Source organism: Dama dama, chromosome 1, assembly GCF_033118175.1.
Source record: "Dama dama isolate Ldn47 chromosome 1, ASM3311817v1, whole genome shotgun sequence".
Lineage (NCBI taxonomy): Eukaryota > Metazoa > Chordata > Mammalia > Artiodactyla > Cervidae > Dama > Dama dama.
Window position 1 is genome coordinate 8,256,046 of NC_083681.1, and position 16,717 is coordinate 8,272,762.

The 16,717-nt window shown below is 42.3% G+C and overlaps 1 protein-coding gene across 1 annotated transcript in view; it reads left to right on the forward strand.

Moving 5' to 3' along the window:
* The first annotated feature begins 2,523 nt into the window (after positions 1-2,523).
* Positions 2,524-16,717, forward strand: part of MMP20 (matrix metallopeptidase 20) — a 58,049-nt gene continuing 43,855 nt past the window's right edge. Inside the window, exons 1-3 of the mRNA XM_061143348.1 lie at positions 2,524-2,649; positions 10,219-10,466; positions 14,535-14,683. Coding sequence (XP_060999331.1) covers positions 2,524-2,649; positions 10,219-10,466; positions 14,535-14,683 — 523 coding nt within the window. The remainder of the gene's footprint in view (positions 2,650-10,218; positions 10,467-14,534; positions 14,684-16,717) is intronic.

Here is a 16,717-nt window from a genome sequence, read left to right on the forward strand (position 1 = left end):
CCATTCCTCCACTTCCTATCTGCACTGGACCATCATGATAAACTGGAACAGTAGTGTGGGGAGAAAACAGGGGAATGAGATGAGCAAATGGAGGGAAGTTTGAATGAGTCATTCATTCTTTGTTCTTCAATTGTGGCAGCTGCTATGAAGTTACAGTAGTAAGCAGCATACTGTAGAAGATAGGAGAATATATTGATGGAAATTTTGAATGATTATTGTAATAATCTTTTCTTTTCCTCAGGCCAAAAAGTGGCAATGAGTATATGTGTGTATGTTCATTCATTCATTTATAAAACAACCTTAAGTGAGACTTGTATCATTCATTCTTCAAGGAACAGTATAATTCAGTTAGTTGAACTAGTCTATTAGATCTGTGATTTTCTTTTTTCTTCTGAGGATCATGTTTTGTGTATCTCACAGCATATAATGGAGATGATGTTCACATGTATAACAAATTCTCATCGAGCACCTGGGATTATTCACCAGACCCCCATACATGGCCTATAACTCCACTATTTTCTCTTCATGTAGGAAAGTATATCACCATGCAACAGAGCAAGAGAGAGAGAGATCACCTAGGAATAGGCTTGAATCTAATCATAGTTATTCTAATATCTAACTAAGACATTCACATGTTTTTATCACCTAACAAATATTACTGTTAAATTATTTGCAACAGGCTTCACAAATGACTTTAAATACCAGAAATGCCACACTGTTGCAGATGGCAAGGGTGATACTGAATACTTTCTGTGACCAGGATGTTTTTGGCATTTTGTATATCTTGTTCATTTCATAATCCTGTTCACTCAATTACTCCAGTGGTTTTCCAAGCATGCATCAGAATAACCTGCACAGCTTGTTAAAACATATATCCTGGGTCCCAGTCCCAGAGTTTCTGATTCAGTAATTCTGGGTGGGGCCTGAGAATTTACATTTCCAACAAGTTTCTTAGTAATTCATTGATTGAGCATTCATGTATCCATCAGTCAAACCAGGCAATCCTAAAGGAAATCCACCCTGAATATTCACTGGGAGGACTCAAGCTGACTTTGAAGCTCCAATACTTTGGCCACCTGATGTGAAGAGCTGAATCCTTGGAGAAGACCCTGATGCTAGGAAAGACTGAGGGCAGGAGGAGAGGGGGGTGACAGAGGACGAGATGGTTGGACGCCATCATTGGCTCAATGGATATGAGTATGAGCGAGCTCTGGGAGTTGGTGATGGACTGGGGACCTGGCATGCTGCTGTCCAGGGCATCACAAAGAGTCGGATACCACTGAGCAACTAAATAACAGCACATCTATTCAAAGAACATTAATTAAAAGCCTACCCGGTGCCTGGTATCAAAGTAAAAAGATAAATTGAACATTATTTTGTAAGAGCTGATGTCTACTGAGCACTCTGCTTTGTTATGACCTGATTTACTCCTTTATAATAATTCTTCAAAGTAGGCACTTTTTCCCCCTTTTTTTTCAGGAAAAATTACATAGCTGAAAAAGATTAAGTAACCTGCTCAAAGTCATATGGACAAGTGTCAGAACTAGCGCTTGAACCCAGGTCTACTGGAGGCAAGTGGTGCCCACAGACATCATGCTATGCTATCTCTGTTATGTGATGAGCTTGCACACAATATTACTGTTAGTCTTTTGCAGATTTAAACAAATTGATGTTCAGAGGTTACATAACTTGTCCAAAATCACACAACTAGAAAGTATCTTAAAATTCAATCTCAATTTGTTTGATGCCAAAGTGATTTTGCACCATTTCTGCATGCATTTCTGCATTTTCTTAGTCAAGATCCAGCTAAATCAGAGCCAGGAACAAGAGTATGACTCTAGTTAACAAGAGTGCACAGAGAAGGGGGAATTTAATGTCTCCGTTAACGAAGAACATCTCTCTTGCGCTAACTTATTCAAAAGCTTTCTAACAGTTACCAGTGTACCTTGCACCCTAAGTCAGCACAGAATAATGTACTGTTTCCTTGATGACTCAGGATCTTACGTGTCCCAGCACCATCATTATAAGCAGCATTCGTTTCTGAGAAATGTCCAAGTGGATGCAGAAGAAGGTGATTGGGGTGAGCGTGTGGGGAGCCCAGAATTACTAAGGACAAATTAAAGTATGTTCTATTTATTTACCTTTCCTGCAAGTAGAATGGACAAGGCCCCAAACTGAGACTTATCAAAGGTTTCAACTGAGATGGGTTCAGATTAATCATGTTTACTGCAATTCGTGGAATTATTAATAGCTGACAAGCTGCATTAAAAGTGACTGTTTTTCCTCCGCTTGCCACTTGATAAATGGCAAAGAATGAAGCTTTCCCTGACTCCTGTGTCCTACTGTGTTACCCCATCATCAGGGGAGAAAGGAGCTGTATAATTACCTTTTGAGACATGAATCATCCTTACTCTGAGGGCCCAGACCTGTTTGACTCTATAAAAGCAGCTCAAGGTTGAAGTGCAAACATGCACTGTCTCGCGTCCCCCGGGGTTGCTATAATTACCGATCCACCAAGAGGAGATGAAGATGCTCCCCGCATCTGGCCTTGCTGTCCTCCTCGTCACCGCTCTGAAGTTTTCCACCGCAGCCCCCTCCCTGCTCACGGCCTCCCCCAGGACCTCAAGGAACAACTACCACCTTGCACAGGTTTGTGACTCTTTGCACAATTCCCTCTTCCCCCTCCAGCCCCAGAAAATCTAAAGGGGATAATAATAAGAAAAGCATGAAAATCTGTTATGGTTTTTGAAATCATCTTCTAAGTCCACTGAAGTCTGATGGATATGATTCCCTGTACAGCTAAGACTGGTATCTAGTATACGCTGAGTGTCTGTGTTGCAAGATTGCCTAAATAAATGAATGAATTTTGCTGCACACAGAATTTGAGGGGGCTTGCAAAAATACAGGCATTACAGAAAGACAAAAGAAGTGTTTGAGAAACAACACAGAAGGAAAACTAAGGGAAGAAAAATAAAAAACAAAGTGTAAGATTTGCACAGTAGAGGTGGATTGCAAATTTAGCGCTAAGATTCCTAACAGTCACAACAGAAAGATTTCCTGTGTTCGCTTTTCAGAAAAACAGCTCTTATACTCAGGGCAAATTTGATCAAAATTTGGAGTGAACCAAATTTTTCTTGGCTCCCAACCCACTTCTCATGCCAAGGTCTTTCCTCTCTAAAGCATATTCCCAAAGTCCCTTATTTACTTACACTTTCTGTACCTTTCTCTTTTAAAATCTCTCCCAACTGACTGTTGGCAAGGATCTAATACAAATAATTCATTCAGCATATCAGAATTCCTTCAAAGACTAAGAGTGACTCAAAGTGATTCAATGTATATTTGCTTCCAACTGTTTTTGGGGTTTTTGGTGGGGGGGGGGGGGTGCAGGGGGAGGGATTTTTTGCTTTTTTTTTTACATTTAGAGGAAAGGCGGCAACCTTTAGCCTAAAGAAATAAATCTTTAATGGAGGAATTTCCAACATTAGTGAAAGGTGTGTGGTGAGACGTTTTTGCACCAGGGCCTCTGTTTTGTGTATCTGTCACAAAGACAGCACACTTGTGATCGCAGCCCTGCTGGGGACTGCTTTCCTACCTGCCAGGCTATATTCATGGGCTGCTTCGCAGAGCTGATCTTCTGTATACACCGCGTGTCCCTCCTGATGGCTCATGCCACTCTTCCTTTCTAACTGATCAGTCCCTCTGCCCACCGGTCGTTCAACGCTTTGAATATCAGCTCTCCATATAAACAGCACAGTGGATGCCAAGTACAGACCTGTTGAGTTGAACGTTCTTTGACTTGAAACCACTTTCAGATGAACTAAATTCTAAATAACATATCTCAGAATACTAACTAGGTCTATTTCCAGTCGTATTTTGCCACCAGGCTTTGCCTCCCTTCTCCTGACATGTAATTGTCACTTACCCAGCTTCATGCCACTCTGATTCAGACGCTAGTCTTTGGGGTCTCCAGAAGGAGTGTCATGCTGAGATTAGAACTGATCTGGTGGATGAAAAATCATGGTTTTGTCCAGGTTCAGACAAGCTATGGTCATCAGACCCAAACCAGCCACCCTTGTTTATTTACAAATCATCTGCTGCATTTGTACCACAATGGTGGAAATCACGTGATGAAACAGAAAATATTAATTATTGGACTTTCAGAAAACAGTTAACTGACCCCATACTGGTCTATGCAGGTATAAGGTCGGTGAACCTTGAAATAAATCTATCCTTGCTAAGAGTATTGGGAAAGAATTAGGTGTTCTTGGAATGTTAGGGGTCTCTAGTGACTCCCTGGGGCTTCCCTGGTGACTCAGATGGTAAAGAAGCTGCCTGCAATGTGGGAGACCTGGGTTTGATCCCTGGGTCAGGAAGATCCCCCAGAGAAGGGAATGGCAACCCACTCCAATATTCTTGCCTGCAAGATCCCTTGGACAGAGCAGCCTGGCGGGCTACTGTCCATGGGGTCGCAAAGAGTCAGACATGAGTGAGCGACTGACACTGTCACTTTCAGAGTGACCCCTTATCCTTCCCCTCCAAAGCAAGTCAGCCCCCTGCAGTCTCCCTCACGGCATACTTCGACCAAAGAGCAAGGAAACTTGTTGACACCTGGCAAACAGGCCTTCTCCTGCCTGCAGTGGCCCTAGGCATCAGCTCCGGGCAGGAAAGGGTATCACTCTTCAGCAGGCTGGTATGATCTAGGCAAACCTCCCAAGTGCATCCCAATGACTAGAAAGAATTACTGTCCCACCTTACAGTTTAAAGAAATAGCTAACAACTCAGGCAACAATACAACAACTGAAACAACATGAAAATAGACCTTATTTCATAAAACAGCTTAGGTTTATTCATTTAGCAATTATTTATTGAATGGCTTCCCTAATAGCTCAGTTGGTAAAAGAATCCACCTGCAATGCAGGAGACCCCAGTTTGATTCCTGGGTCGGGAAGATCCACTGGAGAAGGGATAGGCTACCCACTCCAGTTTTCTTGGGCTTCCCCAATGGCTAAGCTGGTAGAGAATCCCCCTGCAATGTGGGAGACCTGGGTCTGATCCCTGGGTTGGGAAGACCCCATTGAGAAGGGAAAGAGTATCCACTCCAGTATTCTGGCCTGGAGAATTCCATGGACTATATAGTCCATGGGGTCTCAAAGAGTCGGATATGACTGAGCGACTTTCACTTTCACCCTTTCACTTACTATATGTTATGTGCCAAGGCATGTCCTAAGCACTGGAGAAACATCAGTGAACAAAACAGGTAAAGTTCCTGTTCTTCCAGCACTGACATGGGGGTGACAGAGGAGTGGGAAGGGCTGGGAGGAGACAAACCAGGCAATCGATAAGTGTCCATGTGATGCTAAAAAATAAGTTTACCAGGATGATAGAGAGTTACTAGGGCCCTGGAGGGGGAGAGGGGCATTCTCACCTGAGTAGTCCAGGAAGGCTTCTCTGAGGAAGGGATATTTGCAGTGAACCTGAACTCTGTAAAGAACGATGTGGACCTGAACTTCTCGGTCGTGTGAAGATCTGGAGACAGAGCTGTCCAGGCAGAGGAAAGAGCAAGTGCAGCAGCCTGGGTCAGCAGGCCAGATGGCAGGAGGACACCGCCGAGTTCAGAGTCAGGCCAGCACACAGCAGGGCCTGGGAGCCCAGGCCGGGCTAAGCACCTCCACTCTGCTCGCTTCTCTCTTGGTAGCTCACCAAGAGAGAGCAAACGGTTTCCTGTGCCTGGGAACTCCAGGCAGGAAGTGTTTCCAAGTACGATTCACTTCCTCCACCCAGGAACACGATAGTTTATTCTTGAAAAGATAAACAGATTTTTAATTGATTCATTTCATGCTCACTTGTATCTTTTCAATTCTTATTGGCTAATTATCAAAAGGCTTGGAAAATGAAATAATTAGTTTCATTGTCCAGAGTTTTAGCCTATTGTTTGTTTGTTTTTAAATAGTAATATCAATACGACATTTAATACAGGCTGTTAAGTTGTCCTTAAAATAATAGAAGCTTTTAATATCACATTATTATGAACTTAAAATTGAAAAAAATAAAAATAAAAAATCTTCCAAATACAAATTGTTAAATTCAGGGGCCTTTACTACCCTTTTACTTTCTGTGCATAAATATATTTTTAAATCATCATTATACTCAAATTTTGGTTCCTTCCTTTTTTATTATTATATCATAATAAAACTTTGATGTTTATATGTTCATAAACATCATGTTTAATACTGACAAATATTTCAGAAAATAAGTGAGCTATAATTTGTCCCATTTGTTTTCTTGGCTACATGGAATATTTCCACATGAATAAGGTTTCTGTGAACATCTTTGTACATCAGCTTAATCTAAAGGATTACTTTTTCAGGACAGATTTCCAGAAGTGGAATTAGTCAGTAAAAGGGTAGGAACATGTTAAGGTCTTTCGATACATTTCAAAGCATTCTCACATTGAGCATCTCATTGGATCCTCACCTTGGTGTGGGAAGGATAGACACCGACCCCATCTCATAGATGAGAAAACTGATACCAAAAGAAATTACAGGAATTGCCCACACTTTTTAGAACCTAGGATTTATCACGCTGAAAATTCACACAGTTCCATTTCTGTGACTTTGCCAAAATAGAAAGAAATGTTGAAGAAATCTTATCTTGAAGTTTATCTTCTCTTGAGGAGCACTTAAATCTGAGCTTTAAGCTCGTTCCTCCCAGGAGGGACACTCGGAAGGCACACTTAGTAAGAGCTGGACGGGATACAAGCTTCTGGGCCTGCTCTCCAGGCCTCTGCTATTCTTACCGCTGGAAAGAGGATCACCCAAACACCAGCAACAGGCTCCTGTGGTTTTCCAAGTGAGGATGAGGAGGTGGAGGCACGTAGGACAGTTCTGGGGAGGCCTGAAATCCTCGACCCAGCTGATCCCACAACCAAGAGCTGAGCCAACAGCACACAAGTGTTAGAACAGAATGCACAGTTCTAGGTGTGCACCTTTGTGCCTAACTGAACATTTTGACTCTGGAAAGCATGCTAAAACCTTGTCGGTAATTTTAGCAATAAAGTGCATAGAAAATATTGGCCTCTCTGTACCATAGAACATCTGATAATTCTTCAAAGAAGCACATTTGCTATATTCTGCCTAAAGAATAAGAGCTCAAATGGTAACTGAACATCCACCCTGTGTCTGGAACTGGGTCAGGCCATGGCCATAGCTGTGAAGGCATTATCATGCCCAGCAGGGAGGACCGTGAGACCCCCGAGTGGGAGTGAGGAGAAGGCCATGGACCGTGTGCACGGCGGCCAGTGCTCCATCCTGTAAGAGCCGTGTCCCACGGGAGCACCCAGTGGGGAGCAGCTCACCCGATCTCTGCAGCAACCAGTCCTCATGCTCTAAGGAGAAATCGTTACTGATTCTACCTTTACTTCACTGAAGATGGTTTGCATCCTGTTTACTATCACTGGCCTTAAACTTCTTGAGCTGCAGGCCTAGCCTCTTTTGCGCATTTTGAAGAAGAACCATTTTATTGTAAGAATTTTATAGGTTCATAGAAAATATATATATATATAAAACATATATGATTTTAAAAGTATTATTCTTAATTCCATCACCAACATATAAGAACTGTTAATCCCTTAGTTTATATTTTTTGAAATATTTTCTATGACTCAGGGCTGGGACTAGGACGAAGGATTGCTGAAGGTTGGATCCTATCTTTATTTAAAATTTTAATTTTTTTTTCCACTGTGAATTTTTTTTGCCTTAATTTAAGTTTTTTCCAAAAATATTGCATTTGATATTATTTTTCTGGATCACTGTGTTTTTGGCAACCCCCCCCCCCACTTCCTCACCTCATCCTAGTTTATCACTGTATATCTGTGTGTATTCATGTGCACACATTTCTATTTACAAACTTGGCTTGTACTATAATAATAATAGTGATAAATCTCTTTTCACTTAATGCATATTAAGCATCTTCTTCAGTTCAGTTCAGTCACTCAGTCGTGTCCGACTCTTGGCGACCCCATGGACGGCAGCACGCCAGGCCTCCCTATCCATCATCAATTCCTGGAGTTTACTCAAACCCATGTCCATTGAGTCAGTGATGCCATCCAAGCATCTCATCCTCTGTCAGCCCCTTCTCCTGCTTTTAATCTTTCCCAGCATCAAGGTCCTTTCAAATGAGTCAGTTCATTGCAGCAGGTGGCCAAAGCATCTTCTTATGGGACCATATTTTGTGAAATCAAAATTAGAGTTTAGAGTGTAACTGTAACATGTAACCTAACAGGAAACAAAATATTTGAAATTTAAACAGCCACAGAACATATGGAGCACAGAGCTCCACACAGAGCTCACCTCTGAAGTCTGTAATTCAGACTATGAGCGTTGTATGACTGTAGCATCCGCTTGAGCAAACAGAACAGCTCAGAGAATCACTGTCATCTTGCCAAAAGAATCAGAAACGTAAATGCGTGTATCAGATAGCTTAATGAGACAGGGAAATGAAAGCAAATAGTCACATCTCTGTTTCAGGGCACCTCCCCTATGTTTCAGGGCTCCCTCACCCTTTTTCTCTCTTGGGTTCTCATCTCACTAAGATTTTACAAAGAACAACCACCAGGGAAGTGAGGTCTGTTCACAAGCAGACTTAGCAGACTAAGGGCTGGTTGAGTCCACAGTAAGGACACAGTAAGGACACACAGCACCTTATCTAAACAAGTGAGTCTTACTCCTTTTCACTTTTTGCTTAAAAATTACAGCTTATGTTGATACCAAATCTTTGGGATATAGGAAAGGATAAAGACAAATTGTCACCTGTAATTTTACAACCCGGAGATAAGCAAGATTAATATTCAGATATATTTTCTTCCATTATTTATGTTACTTATGTTCACTATATTAATAAATTATATATGTGCTAATTACCAATACATTGACTAGTGTGTTAACTTTAAATGTTAATATACAGGCTAACATTATTATTGATATATTAACATACAGATATAATAAACATGAACATAATACATATACATTATATGATTTGGTTTATGTATGAAATTGTGATTATAATCTGTATAAAGGTTTCACTTCTGCTTTTCTCAGTGTATTGCCATTCTATTGAATCATTATACATGCCACTAAATATTTCTCAAAAATGTGATGTTAGCAGAGGCCTAGTATTACTTCATATCAATATATAATAATGTATCTAACACATTCCCTATTGTTAGATATTAAGATTACTTCCAAAATTTTATTATTTATACATAAATATATTTAACAGAAATGAATAATGCACATAGTTTATATAGAATATAATAAAGCACATGGTTTCTGAATATAGTTCATATGATATACAGATAATATTATTTATATTCAACAAACACCCTATAACATAAATATAAACATTTATGTTTAATAAAATGCAGGTATAAATCTTTAGCTGCTTTCTGTTTTCCTGAAACAAGTTCGGTGGATGAAATTCCTAGGACAGCGGCAGGCGCTAAACCTGCCTTGGCATGACTATGTTCTTCACGTCACCCGAGAAGTCATACAGAGTGTTTTGAGTGATACGTTAGGGGTTGTAAGCCTTTAAATGCAAATGAAAACATTATATTTATGACTAATTTTCTAATATTTGCTTCAAGGGACAGTCAGTCCTAGAAAACCTGCCCCTTGAAAAACACCCCACGTATTGAACACACCTGAATTATTTAAACGTCTCAGCCAGAAACCAGATTGACACCTATTACTTTTACATAATATGAGAGATCGCATTATGAGGCCTCACAGAGTTAAGAACATACTAATCTTGCACAGTGTATAATGAAAAGGCGACTCTAATAGCTGCTTACAGAGAAATAGGATAGTCTTTATTTTGCAAACTGGTAAAGACTTCAATACAAATAAATGGGCTGTGGGGATAATGTTCACATTATTTTCTTTCTAATTTTTTTTTCTCTTAAAATAGCAGTTCATTGTAGAAAAACCACGAAATGCATGCAAATAAAAAATCTAAAATCCCACCTCCCAAAGATAATTGTTGTTAATAACTTGGACTTATATATCTAAGCTTTATCTATGCAAATATATCCAATATTTTTCAAAAGTGGCAAATGCTGTGCACACTGTCTTTAGCATAACAAGAATACTGTTCTGTCTTACCTGAGCATGAGTGTTGCTCAGAGCTTGTGCTGTAGACAATCAGCCTGCCTCTCCGTTTCAGGCGTACCTTGACAAGTATTACACAAAAAAAGGAGGGCCCCAGATTGGCGAGATGGTTGCAAGAGGAGGCAATTCCACGGTTAAAAAGATTAAGGAGCTGCAGGCGTTCTTCGGCCTCCGAGTCACCGGGAAGTTAGACCGAGCTACCATGGACGTGATCAAGAGGCCTCGCTGCGGAGTTCCCGATGTGGCCGACTATCGCCTCTTCCCAGGTGAACCCAAATGGAAAAAAAATACTTTGACATACAGGTAATGAGATCGAGTCTTTCCAAATTCACAGAGAAATAGCCTCCCTCTCCTTCTTTTCTTTTAAAAATATCTTCCTTCTGATGTGTATAAAAATCATGACTCGCCCAAACCATAAGAGAGAATAACTTTTTTGGTCTACTCTTTAGACAATGGAGAATTCACAAGAAAACATGACCTCAAGATTGTCGTAATGAGTGGCCATTTTAGGTATGACAATTTTACCAGTTTAGAGACAACACATTTTTCCACAAAGTAAAAGAATCTTGTCTAAGATTAATAACCTGATGGTACCAACCAGTTTTCTTAAAACAATCTTCTAAATTAGAAGTAAGAAATTTATTATTAATTCCAGAAATAATTTATTTGCAATTTATTAAATGTCTGCCATAGGCATTCAGTTTTGGAGATAAAAGGTAAGTACATCATTTTCCCTCGCCTTTTGGGGAGAAATACAAGCAAATAGCCGCAGCTCCAGGTGAGAGATGGGAACCCACAAGTCCAAGCAGAGAGCTGCGGCAGCATGTGGAGGGGCTACCAGCTCTCCCAGGGATGGCCCGTGACATCCGCGCCTGACCCGAAGGCCACGCGGGAGCTGGCCGCCGCGAGGCCCCGGCTCCCCGGTTTCCGCCTCATCCTCCGCCGCTCCCACACGGGAGCCCAGCCCCCGGGGCCATCCTCCGGTTTCGTCCTGCCCCAGGGGGAACAAGGACTGCGCATCACCCAAGGGGACTCACCCAGCCCGAACCGACCCCCGCTCTGTGCTCTGGTGTCTCAGGCCTGCGCTCCAGCCCGCAGCCCGCATCCATTTGCGAGCCCAGTGCTGGCTTCCTTCCCCACTTGGTCCACCTCCGATAGACCGGCCGTGGTGCTTCCTAATTATTACGGTGCATTTTACTGTTATCGATGTTCAGGAGGTGAGTTACAGCTCTTATCTGTGTGACGGAAGCTCATCTCTTCCCAACTTGACGGTCGCTGGTGGCAGGTTGGTTGCTGAAGAGTGTTTCCAATACTGTAATCAGCAAACCCTGCGAGGGGAGTGGGGTAGCTACAGAACGAGCTGTCAAACTGTCCCAGCACTCCGGTGACTCCTTGTGACAGCTGAGAGCCCAAACCCAAGCAAAGATCAGATGATTCCTCCAGGCCACTTGTTAGCTGCTATGAGCCTTTGAGTCCATAAGGTGGCACTCTGGATACATCTTTAGTCTCTGCTTCAGTGTAAGAATGCCTCAAAGATCTTTCTTGGGGGGAAAAAAAAACACCTAAAAGAAACTGAACACCCACGAGATTACGAGGTAAGAAAGGAAATTTTTATATAAACTCATGAAGTCTTTCCCATCATCTCCTAAACTGTGTCATAGGAAGTTTTCCTAAACTGTGTAAACTTCCCTAAACATTTCCTAAACTGTGTAAACATTTCCTAAACATTTCTGAGCACGTAGTTTGTGATTACGTTTTTGCTAAATCACTTCAGTTGTGTCCGACTCCTTGCAACCCCATGGACTGTAGCCCGTCAGGTTCCTCTATCCATGGGATTCTCCAAGTGAGAATACTGGTTGCCACACCCTTCTCCGGGGGATCCTCTGGACCCAGGGATCAAACCCACTTGTTTTTTGTCTCCTGCATTGGCTGGTGGGTTCTTGACCACTAGCGCCACCTGGGAAGCCATAGTCTGTGATTACACACAGCAAAGACCAGGGGATAGATCAAGCTAACTTGGGATTTGAAGTATAGTGTTCTTGTGGTAATATTCTTTGGGCACTCCCCAAAACCCCTCAACACACCCACACTGACCACCCACTTCCTCCTGAACAATTCTCCTTCTCCTCCACTCCCCTTCTCCAAAAAAAAGGAACTAGAGGCTACCTTAGCACTCTGTGTAGCTACTGGATCTCAGAATAACTTCTTTTAACATAGCCCAGAGGACTGAAAGGACTTCCCTGTAGCTCAAACGGTAAAGAATCTGCCTGCAATGCAGGAGACCAGGATTCAGTCCCTGGGTCAGGAAGGTCCTTTGGAGGAAGGGAACGGCAATCCACTCCAGTGTTCTTGCCTGGAGATTTCCATGGACAGAGGAGCCTGGTGGGCTATAGTTCGTCAGGCTGCAAAGAGTCGGACAGAACTGAACAACTAACACACACGCAGAGGACTGAAAGGGCTTCCCAGGTGGTAGCAGTGGTAAAGAAGCCTCCAGACAGAGCAGGTAGATGTAAGAGATGGGGGTTCAATCCCTAAGTCAGGAAGATCCCCTGGAGGAGGGCATGGCAACCCACTCCAGTATTCCTGCCTGGAGAATCCCATGGACAGAGGAGCCTGGCGGGCTACAGTCCATGGGGTCACACATAGTCGGACACGACTGAAGTGACTTAGCATGCAGAGGACTGAAATAGATAAAATATACCCTAGTGTTTATGTGCATAAACTTTGGAGCCATAAAGAAGTGGGCTCAGTTCCTGACTAGTCATGAAACATAGGGTGATACTATCATCTCTGAAGGTGGCTGCGAGGGTTAGTGGGTGTACCACATTGAAAAGTGCCCGGAACCGGGTCCAGCCCTTAGCGTGTGTTCCCAGAACGTCGGCTGTCATCACTGCTGCTGTATCGGTCTCTAGACCCTCTGGGTGAGGACCTCTGTCCACGTGTTCTTCCTTTCTGGTGCATCCCTTCTCCATGACTGTTTTCTCCAGCCCAACACACACAGGCCACTATGTGGGGATGGATAACTTATCTACAATATGAGAGATGCTGACTATACATAGCCACGACAAATCACAGATTCATGTTATGCAGTGGGAGTGGCAAATTCGGAAAACACTAACTGGTCCCTTTAAGAGTCCCGGTTCCCGTTCTGGACACTCTGGCTCCCTCCTCTTGGACCCAGTTTCTGGAGTGAGAGATCTTATTCCTTCCCTCTCAGTTGCTGGGTTTAGCTATTTCCCTTCCTCTCTGTGGGACATGGTCCCCTCCTCTGGGGCATCCGGGACAACCACTGTTGATTTCTGGCTGAGACTGCACCACCTGCATCAGAATAGCATGGGACACTTATTAAAATGCAGATTTCTTGATCACGCTTGTGTGTTTAACAAGTTTTCTGAATTGTTATCACAGGTCCTAAACTTTGAGAACAACTGAGTAGGCCCTAAAAAACACTAGCTTTTATTCATTAGTTCATCCATTTAGCAAGTGTTTGTTAAGCACCTACTATGGGCAAGGGCCAGGGCTAGAACCTGGAGAAGTAGACTGTGTGTCTGGCTCTCAAGGTGAATTCATTTACAGAATTCGCTTCTAACTCTGCACCCACTATTCAACCTGAGCCCAAGGTCCCAGGTTGCAGTTCCTTTCTTTCGCCCTTCCTTTATGGCAGCTTAGAATCCCCAGCCCCTGGGTGCCAGAGTGGCACGTCCTAGAAAAACACCAACGGTCTCTACCCACTGTATCCAAAATGCTCTATCCTTCTATGCCTTCCAAGATCATTGTCAGAGCAGGACTTGATGAAAGAAAGACTTGAGCTTTTTTCAGCCCAAGTGAGCATCCTTGTGACAAGCCACCACTTCCTCTTTAAGATGTACATTATTTTAAGAAAAAACATTCCCCCTTGGCCCTGGGGAAAACCTTTTTGTCTTTGAATAAGAATTTGCAAAACCTCAAAACTCTTTGTCTTTACTTTTTACAATTGAAACATTTTGGTCCCTTTAGGGGAAAAAGATCCCTTCTCAATTAAAACCGCTTTAGGAAAAATGGACTTCTAGCTACTCATAAGTTACACAGGTGTTATTCTTTCCAATTAGTGATGTATGATAACAACAAAAGTCAAACTGTTTCAGCATCAGAAATCTCAAATTTTTCATTTCACCCCTTCATTTTTCTTATGTTCTTCAGTTTTCTTATGCACGTTTCAGTAAGGTAATAAATATGAAAGCAAAATAAGAATCATTATTTTTTTAGAAAAATCTCTAAATTATAGATTTATGTTTCACTATTTTTATTTTCAATATGAACTTGACGTAATTCTCACTTTCCTCACTTGGGAGCACTTGTTAAAAGGAAAATGTGTTGCTTCTGTATTGACAGAATATCCAAGTACACCCCTTCCATGACCCCTGCGGAAGTGGACAGAGCCATGGAGATGGCCCTGCGGGCCTGGAGCAGCGCCGTCCCTCTGAACTTTGTCAGAGTCAATGCGGGCGAAGCAGACATTATGATCTCTTTTGAAACCGGAGGTACTGTGGTACTTCCTGGATTTTGTCTATTAGTCCAGAGGAGAAATATTTCAATACTTTTCCTCATACAATGTTTAATCCGTGTGAGCAGCACGCTCCTTCTCATAGCTGTGAAGGGCAGAGGCCGAGATCATGGCAAAGTCACGACCTTTATCTAGTCAGAAAATGGAGCCGGGGAGTTGTCCACATGACTGAGCTACAGAACAGCCTCGGCATCATCCATTTTCGCCATGGCATTGCCCCGTCAGGGACAAGTTCTGTCAGGTTTAGCTTCTTGATGGCTGGGAGACCCTCTGCCCTCACCCCATCCCCATGACGGTGTCCATCGCTCCCCTTCATATTAGCTGAGGATCTGCCCTCTCTGAATCCTCTCTGAGGGTCAGTCCCACAGAACTCCTGAAGCTTTCCCCGGCAGCGGTGGTTAGGAGGGCGGATGTCACTGCTGTCTGGCCCACGCTTCAGACGCCTGTTGGTGGAGTTGCCAGGCCTGCCACTAGCCTGCACACTCCATGCCTCACTCGCCCCTGTTTCAGAGAAACAGGTCTAGTAGTAAATGAAGGAAAGGCCGTGTAAGTCCTTTCCCTCTCAGCTTTCTCAGAGTCAAGGTGAGTATCCCTGCTTCTTTCCCTCCACAGATAACCTTTCTAAGTGTCCTCTTTAAAGTCTTTATCCTAATTTTAATCTGATATCACTGGGGAGAGACATGCGTAGAAGCTCGGAGAGAGGATCAAGCAAGTCCTGAGCTGGAGCCCTTGAGAGGTGGCCTTGGGGTGACCTGTCCATGGTGGGTCTTGCCCCTCCCGCAGGGTCAAGGCTACCCCCAGGGAAGCGGCAGGGCCTGGGGCAGCTTTGGGGGTGATGGAGTTAACATCTAGCTCTCTCTTGATCGTCCAAGCTGGTGCTCTGTTCCCTAAAACAAGTGGACTGGGCACTCTGCTACCGTTTAACCAGGACCTCAGGGCATGTACTGATTAAACAACACTGCCCTGAAACTTGGGGAAGGGTGCACCAGAACTTTGATTTGTTGGTTTTAAATAAAGCAAAGTATTCTCATCAAAATTCTGAAAATCTGTGAAATGTATTCTATAATATCCCTCATTTTATCCTTCCTCCTTTTTTTGTTATTTTGTAATGAAAGTAAAATAGATACTAAAACAAAAGCCTATTAAGCTTTAAAAGCTGTAATTTTGTAAATACTTCTGTTGCTTTCAGGAGTTTTATGCAAAATTTATAACAAAATTACAGAGAAATTTTCTTTCTTTTTTTGACACATCCTTAAATTATATTGGGCTATACAAGCAGAAAGCACACACTTGTCCAATTTACTATCATTGTCTTAGCCAGATCATATTTTTGTTTTGTTTTTTGTTAGCAATTTTTTGACATATACTTTATATATAAGTATATATAAATTGTGTTAGTTTCAGTTGTACAGCAAAGTAATTCAGTTGTTTTTTTTTTTTTTAATTTTTTTATTAGTTGGAGGCTAATTACTTCACAACATTTCAGTGGGTTTTGTCATACATTGATATGAATCAGCCATGGATTTACACGTCTTCCCCATCCCAATCCCCGCTCCCACCTCCCTCTCCACCCGATTCCTCTCGAAACATCCCACCCTCGCCTTCTCCCACAGAGTTCAAAAGTCTGTTCTGTATTTCTGTGTCTCTTTTTCTGTTTTGCATATAGGGTTATCGTTACCATCTTTCTAAATTCCATATATATGTGTTAGTATGCTGTAATGTTCTTTGTCTTTCTGGCTTACTTCACTCTGTATAAGGGGCTCCAGCTTCATCCATCTCATTAGGACTGGTTCAAATGAATTCTTTTTAATGGCTGAGTAATATTCCATGGTGTATATGTACCACAGCTTCCTTATCCATTCATCTGCTGATGGGCATCTAGGTTGCTTCCATAGTAATTCAGTTTTTTATATATATATTCTTTTTCAGATTTTTTTCCCTTATAGGTTATTATTACTAAACTATACTCAAAAATGTTGAGTATAGTTTCCTGTGCTATGCAGTAGTTCAT